Source organism: Phocoena sinus, chromosome 10, assembly GCF_008692025.1.
Source record: "Phocoena sinus isolate mPhoSin1 chromosome 10, mPhoSin1.pri, whole genome shotgun sequence".
Lineage (NCBI taxonomy): Eukaryota > Metazoa > Chordata > Mammalia > Artiodactyla > Phocoenidae > Phocoena > Phocoena sinus.
Genome location: NC_045772.1, coordinates 18,357,596 through 18,379,930, shown reverse-complemented (window position 1 = coordinate 18,379,930; position 22,335 = coordinate 18,357,596). Strand labels below are relative to the sequence as shown.

At 45.3% G+C, this 22,335-nt stretch overlaps 1 protein-coding gene across 3 annotated transcripts in view; it reads right to left on the bottom strand.

Moving 5' to 3' along the window:
* Positions 1-1,943: 1,943 nt before the first annotated feature.
* Positions 1,944-22,335, bottom strand: part of NT5DC3 (5'-nucleotidase domain containing 3) — a 55,423-nt gene continuing 35,031 nt past the window's right edge. Inside the window, exons 9-13 of one of the 3 annotated variants that reach the window (XM_032646042.1) lie at positions 20,633-20,714; positions 19,291-19,377; positions 14,344-14,484; positions 9,084-9,148; positions 1,944-6,350 (exon numbers count right to left, since the gene is read on the bottom strand). In XM_032646042.1, coding sequence (XP_032501933.1) covers positions 6,098-6,350; positions 9,084-9,148; positions 14,344-14,484; positions 19,291-19,377; positions 20,633-20,714 — 628 coding nt within the window. In that variant the 3' untranslated portion in view covers positions 1,944-6,097. The remainder of the gene's footprint in view (positions 6,351-9,083; positions 9,149-14,343; positions 14,485-19,290; positions 19,378-20,632; positions 20,715-22,335) is intronic. The other 2 variants (XM_032646040.1, XM_032646041.1) reach the window with 2 other exon arrangements.

Genomic DNA, 22,335 nt, shown 5'->3' with positions numbered 1-22,335 from the left:
GCTGACGTATTGGTTACAGAATAGAAATAAAGTCAATGGAACAGATCCAGTGTTTTGGGAAACAAAACGACTGTTCGCCATAGGAGGGGGTCAAACTTTGAAGGTAAAACCAACTTGTTTGGGCTTCTTAGGGCCTTTTCAATTAGCCACCATCTGCCTTAGGAACGCTTCTTTCTTAACTCTGTTTTGTTTGCTTGTGTTAAGAAGACATGAGAACCACACTGAGATACCACTTCACACCCACTAGGATGGCCATCCTCAAAACCACAGACAATAACAAGTATTGGCAAGGATGTGGAGAAACTGGATCCCTCCTAATTTGCTGGTGGGAGTGTAAAATGGTGCCCCCGCCGTGCGAGACAGTTTGGCGGATCCTCAAAAAGTTAAACACAGAATTACCGTGTGATCCAGAAACTCCACTCCTAGGTACAGACCCAAGAGAAGTGAAAACATGTTCACACGACCAATTACAGAGGTAGGTACGTAGCAGCATTATTCATAACAGCCAAAACGTGGAAACAACCCAAATGTCTACCAACTCATGAATGGATAACCAGTGTGTCTAGCCACACCATGAAATAGCATTTCACCCTAAAAGGGAACTAAGTACTGATACATGCAACACCACGGATGAACCTTGAAAACGTGATGCTCAGTGGAAGAAACCAGACACAAAAGACCACATGCCGTATGATTCTATCTACATGGAAATGTCCAGAATCGGCAAATTCATAGAGCCAGAAGGGTGAGTGAGTGGTTGCCAGCTAGGGACTGGGGTAGCTGCTAAGAGGTACGGGGTTTCTTCTGGGGGTGTGAAAACGTTCTGGAATTTTACACAAGTGATGTGTAGGCTCAGGCCAGTTCTGCACCGTGCAGGACTCTGCAAGGCAGGATGTCCCCCATACCCTCAAAAGGCCCAAAGTGGCCTCGCCATCACTGTGACAACCGGGCACCCTCCAGCCCACCCACCACCCATTTCCAAGCTGTCCCTGGAGGTAGCACTGGCCATGCTCAGGAGCCAGTGCTGGGGATGGAGAAGCCCTGCTCTGGGCTGAGCAGACCTCAGACTCTCCTCTCCATCGCCCTCGCAACCCAAATGACTTTGTTCCACATCATCAGGGTTTTTGCTGAGCCAAGTCCAAAGTCCAGAAGCCCCAGGGTCTCAGAAGCTTTCTCACAACTCTAGGAAAGGGAAGAAGAAGCCCCCGTGGCAGGCACAGGAACAACTCACCACCTCCTCTCGGACAACGTGCCGTGATGAGGGCAACGCCAGGTTTCCAGAAACTCGCTCTCCAAAGGCACGTGGGACCGATTCACTAGTGAGTCCACCAACTCCACCATCAGAGGGTCCAGAAAGGCACGTGATTAAGAGGAGAAACAGCAGGTATCCGTGGGAGGAGTGAATGAGATGAAGTTTCTGGCACAACGAGAGGTCAAGGACATTAAGGTGAAACACACACACAATTCAGGTTTTTTAGAAGGCTCTTCAAAATATAAATTTACCCAAAACCCAGCAGTGAACTGACTTCACAGCGCGCGCTCCCAATTCAGTATTATGCAGCATTTTCTTCCCTTAAAAACACCGCTTCCAATTTCCAGCTTTCCTGGTAATTTGACTGCAGACAAACAGGTGGCTCACTGTCATCTCCTTGTTCTCAAGGAGGGAACAGTCTGTGAGAGACAGAAATTCCAGGTGGCTTACCTGCTGCCCACCTAAGGCCAAACGCATACCAATTTTCCTTCCGTGGCTTAATTACATGGTCCTCGAGCTCTGAAAACAAGCAAGTGTGCTTTGCTGGGGGTGGGAGAACAAGGGTGGTGAGAAATGAACCATAAATCTTTCACCCTTGCTCTCAGGGATACTCTTTTTGGGGTACATTAGAATGTGATACGGCTTTTGCCACTGACTGAAGCACACAAAACAGATGACTTAGAATAAACTGGACAATACAATTCAAACTTTTATTTGGCAACAAGTTCAAAGTCATGTGACATAAAATCAACATTTAGAATAAATAGCAAATTCACATTCAGAATAAACAGTAAGCCTTATCTAATTTGCATTCATTGTGCCTGAAATTAATTAAACAGGCACAATCTGTCATTCTACTAAAAAAACAGTTTCCTAAGTCAGAGTTCAAGCCTGCAGTATAGAAAAGTACAGAGCACTGCTGTGGGTTGGTTCCTTGGAGAGCAGATACTGAGATGGGGACTGTCCTTGGGATCAACACCCGGCAAGGGGAGAGGGGATGGGAAGGGAGCTGGGCTGCAGTGCAGACAGAGAGGCCTCAGCTGTGTGCCCTCCCCCCAGCTCTGGAGCTGAAAGGCCTTCAGAGTTGCTCCAGGGAGGGAGCTTGACCACATCCTCATCCCAGGCAGGACTTTTCAGCAGGGGAAGCTCCCAAGGAGGACTGACGGCTGCAGACGGTAAGCCAGAGCACACCCAGCAGTTGCGGGGATTAAGTCCTTCTGTCCTGAAGGGTCTTCTGGGCATCCAAGCCCATCACACGCTACTAGCACAATCACAGATGAGGGCAATGAGAGGTATATTCAATGAATGCCGAGTCTGGCAGCTCAATTACACAACGACAATCGTGCCGTGTGCTGGAAACACAGTATTTTACCACTGGCCATAAAAGTAAATATGCCCAGAGAGTAGCTCGTAGGGGAACATGGCGCACTTACCTACAGAACTTCTTTCTACTGGCTGCACCCAACTGTGGGCTGCTTCATCCGCGTGCTTTCAGCAAGGTCATCTCGCCATTGCCACCAACACGATCCATCAGAGCAGGGCTCGGCAGACCATGGCCCAAAGGCCAAATCCAGCCTGCAGCCTGTTTTCATAAGCCACGCTGTACTGGACCACAGGCAGGCCCAGTCCTAGAGAGGGGCCGCAGAAAATGGCCCGCAAAGCTGAAAGTATTTACTGCCTGGCCCTTTACAGGAAAAGTTTGCTGAACCTTGCATTAGGGAAACTTCACTTCCTCTCTTTTCCTCAGTCCACTAGGGTATTAAAGGTTAGCTGAACTTGGAGCCAAGCTCCCATATGCTAACGCAGAAAACTGGTACAAAAGGAAATCAATACTAAGAGGGCAGATCATCGGTTGGCTCCCTGGTAGTTGAAGAGAGCAATGAAGGAGCCCTGCCTCTGGCCAAATTTAGTCTGAGAGCACATTCGAGACAAGGGCTCCCAAGTGCATGCAGCAGGTGAGCATTTGGCTGAGTGGAATCCAGTTCCAGTATTCAGCACACACTCTACCGCTTTAGAGGCCTTTGGGGACAAAAAGAGAGGGACCGCTATTTAGGTCACCCAAAGCTAAATTAGCTAGGAAGAAAGATTACTTTTCATTTCTCCTTGGCACTAATTAAGAGGCCCAATGCCTTCAAAGCGACCAGGAATTTAGTCTGAGATGTGCCCGAATCAGTAACATGTGGTTTATGTTGGATGGCATTAACGGAGCTGAAGAGAATTTTTGAAAGGGGGGGGGGGGGGGGAAGAGGCCATGTTAGGAGGAAAGTGGGAGCTCTAAGACAAACTCCTAAAATATATTAAAAGCCAGGTTTCATCTATTAAAAACAACTCTGGAAAAACGAGTTGTGCAGGGCACAACTTCCAGGGCAACCAGCTACAGGGACGTGAGCCTTGGGGGGCAAGGACTGCCCCTGGACTGTGAATTTTTGCTCACATCATTCAGAGAAAATCAGTCTAACTGATGCTAAAAAACGGAAAATATTTTTTTAATGTGCCAACTAATTTTATTCCGTTCACTTTCCAAACTGAGGTTTTAAGTGGTAGAAAATAGACTCCCTTCCCTTGTACCCACACGCCTTCGTAAGCGTGCGCACCAGAGGACAAACCGGGAGGAACAGAATGCAGTGCGTCGTGCTGAAAACCAGCTGAGTCACAACAGTGACAAGACTGAGCGCAGACAAGAATGCCTCTGTCCTGGCCCCAGCGCGGGTTCACATCTGCCAGGCGCATGCTCGGTGGGCCCTGCGCGGAGAGATCTCAATACCGCCACGTACCGTGGCCCACAGACCGAAACCCTAACTGGTAATAGGTCGTAAAATTCATTATTCACACCCAGAAAATCTATTTCTTCCCCCCAGGCTTGGGTCACCTAACCTAGACGTACATGAAAGCAGGTTGTAAAAATAGTTGTACTCCATTCTTGAGTAAACAAGACACCCTATCACTGGCACCTAGGAGATATCTAATGAATACCTGATAAAAACTAAGAAAACGTTTTAAAATAATACCTACTTCCTCACTCAGCTTCTCCAAAGCAGAAACTAGCAGCCCAAAGCACCAGTGTATCCTCTGAGGACCCCAACACTGAACATTTCTGGGCACCACCTGCACCCCCGAAACGCCAGTCTTCCAATGCACTCGGATGCGTAAAACCCCTGAGCGCTAACAAACAGCAAACAAAACGCCCCCTGCTGTCTGAAAAAGGAACGGACCCTACTGCGTTTCAAATAAAATTCAGAAGGAAAAAACGGGGGCTAATTGGGCCTATTGGGTCTAGAGAATCACCTTCACTATTTTAGTTAAATACAAGAAAATATCACAAGCACACTCTCCCATTATAACAAGCAGCATTACAATGCGTGCTGTGGGACTCGTCTAATTTCCACACTGGGGCAGGTATCCTGTGGAAGGCCAAGCGAGCATTTCATCAACAACTGGCTCCATACACGAATCCATTAAAAACGCTGAATCCGCGAGCCCTCTCTCCACAAGCCCCCTTTCCTCCTGTACCTGCATCCTTTAGGTTTAAGGATGCGTGTCCCTTGCCTTGTCCTCAGAAGGAAATGGGAACACTCAGCCAGCTAGGTCATTTCCAACTCTGTTTCTCTTAGCTTCAGCGTCCTTTATCCTCTCCCACCTTTAACACAGACACCTAAAGAAAACCACCCAAACTCCCCAAATAGACATACAAACATGGCAGGAAAGCAATCTAAGAGGAGGAGAGGGTGGAAGATGGCTAAGAGGAGAGGGCCACCTCCCTCCCCTCCTGCTAGATTCAAGCCCCTCTCCTCGGCTGACAAGTCAGGAGAGACAGGCATCTGCTCGTTTCCCTCCAACAAGGACGGTTTCTGGTAATACACATGTTAATAAGACTGCAACACAGCCAGTAGGGGTCACGGCGTGGCTCTTCATTACAAGGACATTTTTTTGGTTTCACTTTCCATCCTCCAACGATCACATTCAAGCAACATACAGGTAGCAGTTTCAGCTAAAATAAATTCCTGGGAGACCCAACACAAATGCACTGGCATTTGTCTTCTGACCTGTTTATTTCTCACAGCCTCATTCTACAAAGTCTGTTCTGCTGGCTGGAAATTTAACCAGAAGCTCTTCTCTCTTTGCCCACCTCTTCTGGGGAAAAGAGTGAACCTGCCCATCACTTGGGGCACAATGGTCCTTCCCCAGCAGGGGGCAGGACACGGGACACGGATACTGAGGACAATCAAGGCCAAGGACTTGCAACTCCCCTTGTTCTTTCTCACGAAAGACTTCCAGAGAGGCTGAGTCTGCTTTCAAGTGGGGCACCAGAGTGCCAAAGCCCTAGTACCAGAAGGTATCTGGGAACCGGCTGCCGTCTGGGGACCAGCTCTGCCACCGACACAGTGGTATGCTATCGCAGCACTCGCTCAAGCGTCAGCTTTCTGTGAGCAGTTCACCGGTGCACACCACTGGGCCCCTGCACTGCCTGTGAATGTTCACTTTTTCCATGCGTTTTGCATGGAAGAGTCAAGAAGAGTTTCAAAACGTCACCTGCTGGAATCCAGAGGCGGTATCAAGAAGCCTCCCCGTCCCAGAAAATCTGACGCCGGTCGCGGTACCTTAGTAAACAAGAAGGGCGATCACAGGGTGTTGACAGGAAGCCAGCCGCTGTCCCCACATGTACAGGAAGGCAGTCCCCCTGGGCTGCGAGCTCCTGTCTTCACGAGCTGGGGGGTATCCTCCGTAATGTACAAAATAGGTATCACAAGGCATGTCCGTAAGCACAGTCACGTCCATGCAAAGTCTGCCCGGTGCGGGGCCGCCGCCGGTCCTGGCTTTTCGCGCCCAGGGTGCCTGGGCCGCTGGCTACTTGGCCTGGGCCTCCTGCAGGAGCGGCAGCCTGGTGGCTGGGGGCCTGTCAGACCAGGCAGGAAGCTCGTGCTGCAGCGGGGTTCTCCGGGGGTAGAACGTGTGGCTGACATCATAGCTCAGGAGGCAGCTCAGGGACGCCATGTAGATGTCGGCAAACCGCGACAGGCGCCGCAGGAAGTACGTGGGGTTCTGGTCTGTGCGGAACAAGCTTCCGAACTGGGTGTTGAAGGAACCTTTGGTCATTTCTCTGAAGAGGCAAGAGACAGTGATTCCCAAAAGGTCTGCTTTTAGCTACCGAAATCAAATAAAATCAAAATCACCGTTTCCCAAAGAACAGACACATGTATACGTATAACTGAATCACTCTGCTGTACACCTGAAACCAACACAACATTGTTAATCAACTCTACCCCAATGTAAAATAAAAAGTTTAAAATAAATAAGCTACAAGGATTATTGCACAGCACGGGAAATATAGCTAATATTTTATAATAACTATAAATGGAGTACAATCTATAAAAAACGTGAATCCCTATGTTGTACACCTGAAACTGATGTAATATTGTACATCAACCATACGTCAATAAAAAGATTTTTTTTTTTAACCACTCTTTCACACGTACAGGACTCCAATTAGCCTAGAGCAGCTCCGATTTCTAATCGAGAAAACAGTCTGTCCATTCATCCATCAACTGGCTCTGATCACATTCCCCACTTAGGCCAGCCAGAGAGAACACTGCCGAAGGCTCCAGCGGCAACGCGTGAGCCTCTAAACCTGCACACCCCATTTCCCAAACAAAAACAGAGGGTGCGGGAGCTGCTTCTGAAGGTCCACAGAGACGCAGAATGTTCTCAGAGTCTCCAAACTTCCTTTGTCTACAGAATGGGACGAAGGCCCCCTTTTCATCAGGTTATATTGAGAACTAAGCAAGGAAAGAGAAATAAAAGCATATCATAAACTCAAAAGTACTTTATGTCTGAGAGATTAAGGATTATTTTATAGTGATGTAAACACATCTCTACCATCCATTACAGAGCTTCAAGCACCTCCTCAAAGCCTGGATTACAGGCATCTTGCAAGACTGTTCACCCTACCTCAGGCTCTAAGCCCCTGCAGGTGTGCAGACACGTGTCTGTGTGTAAAACAACACCCCGTCACACATACATGGGATATGCACACCATCCAATCCAATGGCCAGGACCCCTACACACAGACTGTTCCAGCAAACTGGATAAATGCCATTTGACTGTTAAAAAATCAGTTATAAACACAGCAAAAAACATAATCCTTTACACAACTGTGTGATAAAAGCCACTAGTTGGTAGAGGCCTTCTTTCGTCATATGGTGACAGCAGATGCTACAACAATAAAAAGAAGAAAATTGAAAGACCTCAATTAGGTCTGCAGGTGGAGCAACATAAATGGTTTTTATACTTTTACTGAAAAATCTCATTGAGATGTGAGGTTGTTAGAGATGCGAATTCAAAACAAAATCTCTGCTGGGTGAAACGATTCTTTTCTTTAATAATTTGAGGTCCCTGGAGTGTAGGACTCAGGTCTGGCCTTCAGGGGCAAGGGTCCCAGAGTCATATGACATTATATGCCCATCACCCTCTCACCCAACATTTTAGACCCATAATCACGTTGGAATAAGCCCCCAACAGCCAGCACGCTGAGAGGGAAGAGGAAGGATTGATTCAATACAGCCGTGGCTTCTGCTGCCCAGAGGGATGGACTCTGCCCCTCACGCGGACCACAGCCCTCCCGCAGGCTGCCCACTGCTCAGAGGCCAGAACCCAGGAAGTGAGCACTACTAGCAAACCTTAGGGACAGCTGTGCCGGGAGGGGGTGTGGAGGGAACCACAAGAGCAGAAATGGTCACATCAACAGTGTTTACATGCACAGCATCCATCCTCTTCCACAGGAGAGCACAACTGTCCACAGGGTCTCTTAAGGATAATCGTTCCCTTAAAATCAACCTAAATGTCCACTGACAGATGAATGGATGAAGAAGATGTGGGACATATATACAGTGGAGTATTACTCAGCCATAGAAAAGAATGAAATAATGCCATCTGCGGCAACATGGATGCAACTAGAGATGATCATACTAAGTGAAGTAGGTCAGACAGAGAAAGACAAATATTATATGGTATCACTTATATGTGGAATCTAAAAAGAAAATACAAATGAACTTATTTACAAAACTGAAACAGACTCACAGAGAAAACAAGCGAAAAGGAGAGGGGAGGGGATAAATTAGGAGTGTGGGGTTAATGGATACACACTACTATACATAAAACATATAAACAACAAGGATGGAGAGCACATGTAGAGCACATGGGACTATATTCAGTATCTTGTAATAACCTATAATGGAAAAGAATCTGAAGCTGTACACCTGAAGCTAACACAATACTGTAAATCGACAAGTTTAATAAAAAAAAAAAATCAAGAATAACCGTTCCCTTAAGACACACACCCACCAAACTTTTCTGACAGCAGATGGGTTTTCTTCACCAATAGACATCACGATACTGAGTGACTGCACATTCCTGAAACAGCAGTGTTACAAATAAGCACCAGGGTTGTAGAAGCCCCAAGAATTAACTGTGGCTCGGTGGCTACTGTCCCACTAGCCACACTGGGCCACCGGCATTGCCAACAACTGGACCGATGGCTGCCCAAACGGGGAAGTTAAGTGGGCTGGAAGGAGGGATGGATGGGAGGAGGGATGGACAGACAACAAACTCGAGGGCAGGCAGCAGGTGTGAGGGAGCTCACTGCTGCCTCGAGGAAATGTCACTCATCACTAATGGCAGCTGGCTCGTTCTGGATGCTGGGGGGTCACAGTCACCCCTGGCAGCTGAGAAAGACTGTTTCGAAGCCTGCTTCAGGCAGGCCTTGCGCCAGGCATGTGGGCTGAGTGAGCGTGGCCAGGGTGGGGGATTTACTCTATTCAAAACAGGCCCGTCTTACCTCATCTCCTTCCTCTCCTTTTTCCACTCCTGCAAAACCAGCTGTGACTCCGCATCTCTGTGAACCTGCAGGACACAAGCCAATTATTGAGAAGGTTCTGGGTATGAATAAACCTGTTAGGTCATGAGAATTTCCTAATGGGCAGCTCTTCTGGGAGGAATTTTATTCAGGTCTAAGAGACAGGCACCTGCAGGACATAATACACGTTCAGACTTCCCAGCTGCCGCCTGCCCTTCTCCACCAAGTGCACGGGGCGTATTATGATGCCATTAAGCAAGGCTCCCATCAAACTAGAGATATTAAAGTATTATTAAAGGCTTTGTATAAGCACAATGCATATGGATCCAAATAAAATATACATGTATTATACGTGCATAATGTATCCATTACACACGGATTATCCATTACACACATAAACATATACTTAATACAGGCTACCTAATACACATTTATATATATCATAAATATACGTATTATACACACACACACAAACGGCAGTTAAGTGGAAATAGCAGGTGTAACAGTACATCCACAAGTTACAAGCATGTAAAAAACATGTGCATATATTTGGAAATTAACAGGGAAATTTTTCTTTAATTTGTGCAAGGGTAGTTGAATTATAATTGGCTTTAATCTTTTTCCTTAATATTATCTTTTAAAGTGTTTAAGGAAAAAAAAATTGTTTTTATAAAAGGCAAGAAGGCAGAGCACCTCACCCAGACAGAGAAGCAGAGAATTTTCTGGGTGGGCTGAAATGTGAGCAAAAGGCAAAAAGAAAATGACAACCGTACACAGCCTAACACACGGATTCTCACAAGTCTCTCTCCAAGGCTCCTGAGGCTGAACGGGAACCCTCGAGCGCAGCCAGAGGTGCACGTGACCACAGGGGCCAGATGGGGCTCCCTGGAGTCCATGGTCACAGGGGCAGCCTCAGGACCCGGAGGAAAACACCGAACACGCAAACCAGCTGCTTCTGACGTGGCAGCCAAGGCCCTTCTGTTTATCACGTATGCCCGGGTCAACAGCTTGACTAAGTCACCTGCTACAGGCCTCTGCCACTCAGACAAAACCCTGAGCTTGTCATCTGGACTTCCGGCCCAGCACCGCTGCCTACACCAGCCACCACTGAACGACCACTGGCCATGTGTTACTGGAGCGCCGGAAGCCTGCTCCAGCACATCTGGAGGTGTTGAGGTAGGTCCTACGAGTGCGGTTTCAATCAGCGCTCACATTTTAGGTCAACAAATTACTACGGAACTCAGGCACTACAAAGCACGAGACTAGGTCAAAACTCTGTAGGGCGCCGCAAGGAATTCATGTATATAGATAGATACATGCAGATATACGCACACATGCATATACACACTTGTACGCACACGTGTCCACATACATATTCAGCACCGACTATGTGGCAAGCACTGTGCTATCTACTGAAGATGTAAGAGAGGAAAAGATGGAGCCCTGGCGGGGGGTACACAGATCAGGACAAAACAGTGTGACAGCACACAGGATGGGCTATCAGCCTGTGGGCTGTGGGCGGGGATTTTCCCTCCCACCTCTGCCCATACACCCCTCTTGGCCCACGAACTGCACTTGTGTCCAGTATGAAGGAGAAGCTTCTCCCGTACTTGCAGGAGGGGAGAATTCTCTGACTAGTGACCAGAAGAAAGACGACCAAAGTGAGTCTACTTGCTCCCTCCTTTTGGAAACTAGCTGCCACAGGCCATGTGAATGCTTCTCTCCACTCTCCCCTCAGGTGGGCGCCCCCACCTGAGGGCAGGCTCCACAGACATGAAGAGTCTCCAAGTCCAAGGCACTTTCTCCAGCACAGCTTTTCCAGAATGGGGGGCAGCCAAGGATGACAGATCATCTCCAGCGAAGCCCAAGGTTCCCAGAGGGACATGCTAAGGAGGAACGCCCCAGAGATCTGAGCCAGGAGCATCCCCAGAGGAGAGGGCATATGAGCTCTGGGGTGTGCACCTTAACCCAGCCTCCCCTTGCACCCTCCCATCCAAGGCCTACCCGCACCCCCCTCCCACCTGCCCTTTCTCTAGCATTTATCGTCTCTCCCACGTGATCCACCGCCTTGGATTGATCCATCAGCACTGGGTCCTTCCCATCAGCGTTTAAACACACCCAAGGCCCTCCCATGAAAAGAAAACAATTTCTCCTGAGCCACATTTCTCCAGCTCTGATCCCCCTACAAGGCCAAGCTCTGTAAAACAGCAATCTCAGGTGTCTGAAATCTACTTGAAAAGACTTCAAAGACTGTGTATTCATTAGTTATAATTAACCCTTAAGTGATACCATGTACTCAAGGGTGGGTAGTTAGCACGGGAAAAGACTAAGCAGAAGCCCACACCAGAGGCTCATCCTACAGTCACCTCAGCCATCTTTAGCCTCACTCATTAGTTAGCATACTCAGCCCTTCATGACTTCAATCTACAAAAATGTACTGTACAGGCCAGCCCAGCCCTGTGAGAGCAGGATATCGCAATCTAGCCAGCAGCCTGACAGCCTGTGCCAGGGGAGGCCAAATCCAGCCCAGCACCCACTTTTCTATTGGCCTAATGAGCTTAAGAAAGGAGTTTCCTCTTGAAACTGTTGAAAAAAAATCAAAAGAAAAATAATTTCATGATGCGTGAAAATGACATGAAATTCAAATTTCAGTGTCCACCGATACAGTTATAGGGATACAGCTACAACCGGTTGTTTACATACTGCCTAAGGCTGCTCTGGTGTTACAAGCACAGCTGAGTAGCTGCAACGGAGACCGTAGGACCCGCACAGCCTAACACGGTGACTAGCTGGCTCTTTGCAGAAGCCTGTCCACCCTGGGTTAATCGTGGCTCCGACGTGGTTACCTGGGAAGCCTCTACACTGTACACCGCACCATCCACCGGCACCACCACCATGGGCCATACCACTTGAGAGTGCACTTCAAGGCTAGTGAACAAAAATGATTCTTCATAGCTACTTTTTTAAAACCAAAATTTCAACACTGGCATTTAATTCATCAGACTGGGCTCCAAACAACACGGATGGCTTCCAAAAAAAAAAAAAAAAAATCACAGCCAACCTCAGAGGACAAATTTCTCTCCTCAGAAAACAGTCCAGATAACATGCTATGTGCGTACTATCGGAAAAAGGGGAGCTACAGAAACATCTGACACGGGATCACTGGAATAATGTACAGTTTTCCAGGTGAACACAGAGGCAGAGGAGAGAGGAGACAGGGAACAGGGAGAAGTGATGCTCATTTGGATATTGTTCTAATTATCAGCCACCCTCCTCTATGTCCTAGTGAATCCACCCTGACGGAAGTGTTCCAGACACTGAGGTGACACAGCACGGAGATGAGGGCTCTGGGGCCAGACAGCCTGGTCTAAGCCCAGCAAGTTAGTTTCTCCTCTCTGCCTCCGGTTCTTCATCTGTAAAATGGGGGTGATGTCAGTGCCCGCTTCCAAAAGCTGTTGTTGAGTGAAATGCCCGTAAAGCCCTTGGAGTCTGGAGCATAGTAAGTCCTTACTTCTATATCGCTTGATTCTGCTGTCACTAACTTTGAGATTCTGGAAAAGTTACTTATCTCTCAGCCTGTTTCCTCACCTGTAAAATGGGGTGGCAGCATGAATGTCAATTCCCTTTTCTTCCTTCCCTAACCCCACGCCTTATACAATTAACTCTGTGAATCACAGAAATCTTCCCAGCACTTCCGTTCTCTAAAACACACACTCCTTATTCATCAAACTTTTTATACAGGTCAGAGACAGGAAAACAAGAAATAAATTTGTCCTCAAAGCTAAAATGCAGCGACACCATCTACCTGCAGGCTGCACCTGTGTAGCTGACCAGCTACCTGCGTCACAGAGAGACCGCACCTAAGGCAAGGGGTCTGGCTACACCCAAGAGCTCTAAACCGCACAGCAAAGAAGCACTTCAGTGCAGCGCTTGAAAGCAGGGACTTGGGCACCACGCAGCCTAGGTTCAAGTTCTCGCTCTGTCATTTTATGACCTTTGACATATTACCCAACCTCTCAAACACTCAGTTTCCTTCTTCTAAGGTGGAAAATCGTACACTGGACAGCTGGGACGAGTTATAAGTAATGTTGCAGAGCAAGCATTCAGCACAATGCCCGGCATCTGAAGAGTAGCTATTATTACTGTATGACCTATGCGCAGACTTAAAGCTACGTTAACTCGGAACTGATGCCCTTTAATTTTGGACGGTCACTTCCCAGACGAGCACAGGAAGGAAAACAGAACCAGTCCTCATGAGAGATGAGCCAAGGAGCAACGCAGCCAGAGGGCGCTGGAAGCGAGGCCTGGGCGACGTGTGAGGCCCCACGCCCTGCAAGGGTGCACCCTGGAGTGAGGACCTGCCACTCCCCGCAGCCCTGCCCGGGTCTGCTGCCAGCTGGGCCAGGCAAGGTGGCTCCCGGCCCATTTCCAAAGCAGGCCGGCAGGCCGTGGGCACCAGGCCATGGCCAGAGGCCGCAGCCAAGAGAGCAAGCATCCATGCCCCTTAACCTACAGGAGTCGGCACTCACTCACCCCAAGACCGCTGCGGGCCAGGCCAGCTGAACCAGGGGGGAAAGCAAGGTGCGTCGTGAGACTGGGGAGGGGTCGCAGCTGCAACACAGGGCAGCTTCCACGGGCCAGGAAATCACTGCTGAAACGACTTTCCTCACTAACTGCCCCAAACTGGCTATGTAACTTACAGAAAGAAAAACACACCACTGAACTCCAGTGCGCCAGCCAACTGTAGGTGTTATCTTCAAAATCAGATGGAGGCTGCACACAGGGATCTTGACTCTTGCTTTGAGACTCTTCCCAGTAAGCCGTGGTGCCCAGCCTGAAGTGTTCATTCCATTTTACAGACGGCGAAACGGAGGCCCCGAACGGATAAGTCCCACCGCAGGCTAAAGACAGAAGCAGGACTGGACCCAAACACTGGCGGAGGTTCCTGAATCCCACTGGTCTCCCAATGGGGCTTTAGTGGGGAAGTAAGGACACCAGATTTCCCACACGGGCCCCACAAAACTTTTCTCCAAATGGCTATGGGAGCCATCTTAAAAATTCTCTTTAGGGAAAATGGCAAGACTCTTTTAGGGGCAAAATCACCCCAGTGGTTATTCTGCAGGGTAATTTATGCCTCATACTTCAGGACCACAATTCAATATAAAAATACCTGAAAATAACTGTGACCAGTGGACTAACCTCAGCCTTAAAGAAAAAGTAGGAGAGAAAAAAAATCCCAAACCTGCATCTGCTCCAATAACCCAGTCAAGGTCTGCAGCCAGGTCATAGTTTGAATGTACTGCTCCGTGTTCATAATTCTGAGCTCAGATCTTAACTCTGGGATAATTGCACCCGTTCGCCAGCCATGCTTCAGGGTCAAGTCCTGAATGCAAAGATCACAAGAAGTCAACATTAATCTCAACAGAACTTAAACCATTTCATGACCTTTCCCCGACGCAACAGACATTCATTGAATTACGTTTTAATTTGGGAGAGCTAGCAGCTCTCCAGCAGCTTCCGGAACACAGTTCTGGCCAATGCAGCATGCCATGGACTTCTTTCTGCCTCATTGCCCTTGTCTGAGCTGTACTGAGAAAATCCCTCTGCTTTGCATTATTTCTAGGACCTCATACCTGAAGTCACCGTACCGCCAGGAGAAATTGTGTAATGTTAGTTATTAACCAAGCTGAATTCAATGAATTACACTTAATTAAAACAAATTTAGCCTCAGGCTCTGACCACTTCACCCCAAGAAAGTTTCTGTTCTGGAAATAATTGCGGCGAATCACAGACCCCACAGAAACACAGGATCTGGAATCATTAACCATGGTCTATAAAACCACATTTAGGTCAGGGGCAGAAAGAGGGTCAACTGAAATGCTACGGAAGGTCTTCATTCAATTCATCCACAGACCACTGGGGAGCACCCACCGCATGCCAAGCCTCCTGGGTTATGGGGAATCTCAGACTTGGAATGATCACACAATACAAACATATATGATCACGTTTTCATTCCAAATATTGTAATCCCATGATATGACATTAATAAGCCAGAATATCTTAAGTTATGTCCTGGAAAATCTAAGATACACAATCACCATAATGCATGGCTGTTAATTTTCTCATTTGACAGTTACTAAATATTACAGTTTGCCAGGCCCTGTTCTAGATACTGACAATAAAGTAATGAACAAAACTAACAATTCCCTGCTCTCATGGGAAATAGAGACAAAAAATAAGCAAGTAAATACACAGTGGCAGCTGGTGAGAAATACAATGGACAAAAATCAAGCAGAATAAGAGGGAAAAGGAGTTACCATTTTATATAGAGTGATTAGGAAGACAAGGCTAATACATCTGAAGGTAAGGAGAGTCAAAGTATGCAAATATGTGGGAGAAGAAAAATTCTGCCTGGAAAAAGAGCAAGTGCAAAGGCTCTGGGGCAAGAACAGGCTGGGAGCAAGGTGTGTTAAGAAACAGCAAGGCAGGTAGCCTAGAGCAGAGTAGGAGAGAGGGTAGAGGCAGGAGGCGCCTTCATAGAGGGAGGCTGGGGAAGGAGAGATCAAGCAGGGCCTTGAGGGCAATTATAGGAAGTCAGGCTTTTACTCTGAGGACGAAAGGGGCGCTTTTAAGGAGAGAGCTTTTAAGGGTTTTAAGGAGAGAAGTGGTATGTGGCTTACTGTTTTGAAAATTCACTCTGCTATTCACCTAAAGCTAGAATCCCTGCTCTGTATGTCCTAAGGATGCCTACCTTCTTCAATGGTTGAATTTCTTTAAACCTTTCAATAGTTCTCTTTCTCCTATATGAGACCCTACATACATCACATTCTTTTAAATATTCCCAGTGGTGACAAACTTTTGAAGGTGGATCTTATTTCTGAAAATAGGTAAACATTCCTAAGACTAAAGTACATGATAATAAATTAATAATAATGAAACTAATTTTCTCCTATGCCTCAAATTGGCTCTCAAATATAATCCAAAAGGGGCATCTAAATGTATTTTGAAAAACGGCAGCAATATTAAAGGATCTACATTCTCAAGAGATTCCTTTGAAGGGTAATGTTCATTGCCCCCATAACTTCTGACATGTTAATGAATTGGTCTGATCACTTTAAAACAGTGGTTTCCCAACTTTAGCATGAATCCAACTCTATGTTGTCTACAAGACATTTATCTTTGATCTAAGGACACACATAGGTTGAAAGTGAAAAGATTAAAAAAGATATTCCAAGCAAATAGTAACCAAAAGGAAACAGGAGTGGCTATCCTCATATCAGGCAAAATAGACTTTAGATCAAAAACCGTTACAAGACACAAAGAATGACATTATGTCATGATAAAAGGGTCAATTCACCAAAAATATATAACAATTCTAAGCACATATCAACCAAACATCAGAGGTCCAAAATATATGAAGGAAACATTAACAGAACTGAAGGGAACAAAAGACAGCTTTACGATAATAGCACGAAACTCATTAGCTCACTTTCTACAATGGATAAAATAAGCAGACAGAAGATCAAACAGGAAACAGAGGACCTGAACAACACTAGAGATCGATTAGACCTAATAGAACACTCCACCCAACAAAAGCAGAAAACACATTTTTCTCAAGTGTACATGGAGAATTCTCCAGGAGCAACTGTATTTTAGACCACAAAACAAGTCTTAATTAATTTTAAAAGACGAAATCATACAAAGTATCTTTTCTGATCACTAGGAATGAAACCAGACATCAACAGCAAAAGGAAAAAGTGAAAAATTCCGAAATACGTGGAAATTAAACAACACACTCTTCAACAACCAATGGGTCAAAGAAGTCACAAGGGAAATTAGAAAATACCTTGAAACAAATTAAAATGCAAACACAACATACTCAAATTTATGGGATGCAACAAATGCAATACTAAAAAGGAAAATTAATAGCAATGCCATTTACATTAAAAAAAGATGTCAAGACAACTTAACTATATACCTTAAAGGAACTAGAAAAAGAACAAACTAAACTGAAAGCTAGCAGGACAAAGGAAATAATAAAGATGAGAGCAGAGATAAATAGAAAAACAACAGAGAAAAATCAACAAAACCAAGAATTGGTTCTTCAAAAAAAAAGCAAAAAAAAAAACCAAAATTGCCAAACCTTTAATAAGATAAAAAGAAGACTCAAATTACTAAAATCAGAGATGTAAGTGGTGACATTACCAGCAATTCTACGGGGGGCGGGGGAAGGACTATAAAAGAGTACTGCGAATTGAGTACCATATGCCAACAACCTGGACAACCTAGAAGAAACAGACAAACTCCTAGAAACACACAACCTACCAAGACTGAATTATGAAGACATAGTAAATCTGAATAGACCTCTAACTAGGCAGGAGATTGAATTGAGAATCAAAAACCTTCCAACAGTGAAAAGCCCAGGACCAGATGGCTCCACTACCAAACATGTAAAGAAGAATTAACACCAATCCTTCTCAAACTCTTCCAAAAACTGAAGAAGAGGAAACGCTTCCTAACTCATTCTATGGGCCAGCATTATCTTGATATCAAATTTTAGTGTGGAAAGCTGTGTAGAACATAGATGGCTGGGCCCTACCCCAAGAGTTTTTAACTCAGGAGGTCTGGGGTGAAGCTGAGAATCTGCAGTTCCAACAAGTTCCCAGGTGATGCCGATGTCACGGGGACCACATTTGACAAACTACTGCATTCTTGACAAACTACTTCTCATAGTGCTAAGGCCTGTCTGTGTGTGTGTCACCTCATGGGGCCATGTACCTACATGCCTCCGGGGTAGCACACAGTTAGTTATATCCTCAAGGCCCACAGGCCACACGGCAAGAGGTACATGCCGTGATACCACGTCACCTGGCCGGGCATTCTGGGAGTGCCAACATCCTGAAGGGGGCACTTTGTTTCTACTTTACTAAGCACTTTTGTATATATTAGCTTATCTCACTCTTCTTACAAATGAAGACATCCAGGCTTGAGGGATGTGCCCATGGTCACACAGCTAATAAAGAGCAGAGATGGGATGAAAACCTCAGTTTTCCAATTCTCCCACGATTCCTGCCACTAGACCTCAACCCACTGGACAGACATGATTATGCAGCACGTGTACTGGAGTCACCTGGGAAGGGTGTCACTACACACAGACACTGGGATCAACCTTCTACCTCCACCACCTCTAGAAAGTTTGACTCCATACACCTCAGTGGGGCTCAGGCACGTGTGCTTTGAAATGCTTCCCAGATGGTCCTACTGCTCAGCCATTAAAGGTCACCGTTTCGATGGTACAAGAGCGACAGAGACGTGCACACGTGAGGCCAGTCCAGTGTGGGCCAAAATACTCAGAAATATCAAAATACTCAGAAATATCAGAGGAGTTTGACAGCCGGCCACGACCTACTCTTGTCACCTCCTGGACACGGAGCTTCATTCAGACTTTGCAAAACGGGCGCTGTGCAACCTCGCCTGGAATCACTTAACAAACATAAATTCATCCCACGAGGAACCAAGTGTGGTAATAGATGTGATTCACTCAATCCTGCGCTAATTATACATTAAATCATAATTCCAGTCCTGAGACACTCTAGTCATTCCAAGGGGCATGAAAAGCCTCATTTTCACATAATAGCTATTTCCTGGAAATGCCAGTTTTGTACTCTTTCAAAATGACTGGCTGGCAAAAGAAACCCTGACTGGGCTTCCCTGGTGGCACAGTGGTTGAGAGTCTGCCTGCCGAGGCAGGGGACACGGGTTCGTGCCCCAGTCCGGGAAGATCCCACATGCCGCAGAGCGGCTGGGCCCGTGAGCCCCCCCAAAAAAAAAAGAAACCCTGACTGATGTTTATGAGATTTTATGAAGCATTTGTATGTTTCTGATGCTTAATAATAAAAGGGAAAGGAAAGAACACGGACATTTATTTCTTACCATTACCTAAATGGAAAGATTTTTTTCTGATAAACTGAGTAAATTGCTAATTTCCATCATTTTCCAAAAAAAATAATCTATTTCATGACTCTGATCCATCCTGTTGCATAAAATATGGGACTTTAAAAGAAAAAGAACATGTGGCCCACTCCTCACTTTTATGAAAGTATGAAAATGGTCTTAAACAAAGATAAATTCCTCAATAAGTGGGCCTAACACTGTCCCCAACAAAGAAACAGGAAAAAAGGTTCCTCACCGCCAGGTCACTGTATATATGGTCACCAAAATACAACACTTTGGATCCCCTCCATCCAGTAAGCTTCAAAAATTCATATAAATTACCCTGCAATAACAGAAAAATATAGGTGTTATATTGTATGACAAAAAAGAGACCTGTATAACCCATGGCCCAATATACCTACTTTTGTTTCTTAATTTCTATTTATAGTATTTATTTTTTAGGCCGCGCCATGTGGCATGCAGGATCTTAGTTCCCCAACCAGGGATCAAACACGTGCCCTCTGCATTGGGAGCGTGGCGTCTTAACCACTGGACTGCTAGGGAAAGTCCTGATATCTACCTTTTAAAACTTAAAAAATTGTTTTTGCTTTTACAATTTATTTTAAATATCAAAAGATAAAGAACATTTTTATGTGAAATCTTTTAGACCTTTCTTCTAAGTCAAATGTACTTTTCAGAAGGGCTTCATACTGAGTATCTTTGTAATGATCTTTTTTTTTCACGCTTAACGTTCTGTGACCATGTCAATAAATATTTGCCTGCCATGTAGTTTTAGCAGCTGAGACCTACCATGATTCGTTTTACCAATTATCTGAGGCTGGACATTTACCTTGTTATCTATTTTGTAAGTAACTTCATGATAAACATTCTTGTAGCAAAGCTTTAGCTACATCTTAACAATTTTCTTAGGCTCACTTCCTAGACGTGGAGGGCTGTTCAAAGCTAATCTTTCAGGCTAAAAAATATACTTAGGGCTACATACAGCAGTTTGTTACATATCCAACAGGAATGTATCAGTACTTTAAAAAAAAAAAACCTGTATAGTACTGTATAGTACTGTTCTGTAATTTTATGTTATAAATATTACACACATATAAAAACGTTTAAAGATAAGATAAAAAAACCTAATTTCAGTAACACAAAACTGGACAGCAATTTAATCATTTACTCAAACACGGGAGAGCTTTATATGATACTGAAATACATCAAAACTGTACATAAAACACAGTTTATCAGGAAAGAATTACCAATTTGGGTACGATGCCATGTGATTAAACACTTACTAAAGAGAAATTTCCAAGGTTTACTACTGGCATCTTAAATTTTATATCCTATGGAAAAAAATGCTTTAAAATTTTTTTTTCAAAAACTGTTCAATTCTGAGCTAATCTACACACAGCACATTGAAAATGTATGGACTTAAGATTAAATTCTGCCACTAAGTTATAAACAGTCCATTGAAGCAGAGCCCTCGGGACTGTGCCTGGCACATGGCAAGCCTCAGCGAATGTCAGCTGTTATCATTATAACCGATCACAAAGCACAGCAACAAAAAGGACAGATGGGTCACGAGATACCTGTTTATAAATCTGGCCTTTCTGCAACTTGTAGATTTTATCCCAGAGTAAGACGCCTTTCTCATTCACCTTCCGGAAAGGTCTAACAACAGAAACAGGAAACATTATGACGTGTGGTACCAGTGCAGGCTGTGTGCTATATGAGAAATTCCATGGTTAGCCCCTGAGAACAGAAAGGAGCCAGCCGAAACCGAGACCCCACCATCACGTTCCCGGGCCTCGTGCAATACACCCCAAACTTCGGACCCCGGTATCCAAAGAAGGTTAGTGAAAAAACAGAACTCCAGGGTCAAATATATTTGGAAAACACTATCCACTATCCACTATCCCCGTTCCTCCTTAAAAGTTACCGATGGCTCTGAAAAGCCCTCCTATAAAGAAACTCTCTTTAGCCCAGATTTTCTAAACGTATTCAACCGTGTAGAAAACTTTTCACACACAAAAAAAAAGCTTATAGAAATACTGCTTAGTATATTTATCCAGCTTTGTACTTGAAATGCAACCACTCTAGATACAAAATACATCAGAGATCAGAGAACTGGGCATATTATTTTATGATGGAAAAATAGGAAAAAAAGAATAACGGCGTCACCCTGGGGGTGCTAGTCCAAAAAACACAAGGTTTGTTTGTCCTTTTTCTTTTTTTTTAGGTAACGCTTATTTGGATTGCTTTCCTGGTTATAAAAATACAAACTCACTGCAAAAAACTCTGGAAAAATGCAGAAAAATACAATGAAGAAAAGGAAAAACATAATGCCAGTACCCAGGTAGAAACACACCATTTCAGTGGATATCTTTCAGTCTTTATGTATCTGTTATCTTTCTCTTTTCTATGAACATAAAATGAGCATCACTTGCGGATACTAATATGTATCTTTTTCTCTCCAAGGCTGTGAGCAATTTCCCATGTGATCATGTAACCTTCATACATCATTTTTTTCAGTTGTAAAACATGTTCGCTGCCATTTAAAAAAAAAAAAAAAACCTCATTTTTAATGGCTGCATAATATCCCCTCATATGGACGTTCCTTTAGGTTGTTTCTAACCTTCAACATTATAAATAACATGGGGATGAACAGGGGTAGAGAATTCTTAATCCAGGCACCCGGAGTAAGGAAGAGCGCTGTGCTGAGAAAATCTAATCCAAGACAGGGTCCTGCCACTGAGTATAAACATGACAGAGGGAGGTGAAAGGAGATATGGGGCCCTTCCCATGACCACTCCACCCCGCTGGGATCTAAAAAGAAAATGCAGGAGAGCGTTTTATCACTGACCAAACAGCAAGCCAGTGTTTACAGCTGTTTTGTTTGTTTGTTTTTTTGTTTTGTGCGGTAAGCGGGCCTCTCACTGGTGCGGCCTCTCCGGACACGCAGGCTCAGCGGCCGTGGCTCACGGGCCCAGCCGCTCCGCGGCATGTGGGATCTTTCCGGACCGGGGCACGAACCCGCGTCCCCTGCATCGGCAGGCGGACTCCCAACCACTGTGCCATCAGGGAAGCCCTACAGCTGTTTTTGATCACCACTCTTGTTTTTCCTACATTCTCTTGATTTCTCAGTCTCTGCACATGGTTCTTGGGTGTGCCTCTTCTTCCAGGAGTCACTGTGACACTTGGAAAAGTGGAATTTAGCATCATAAGAGGAATTTAATCCACTCAACACTAACTACAGGGCACCGAATTATTATGCTTTAAATCACCTAGCAGA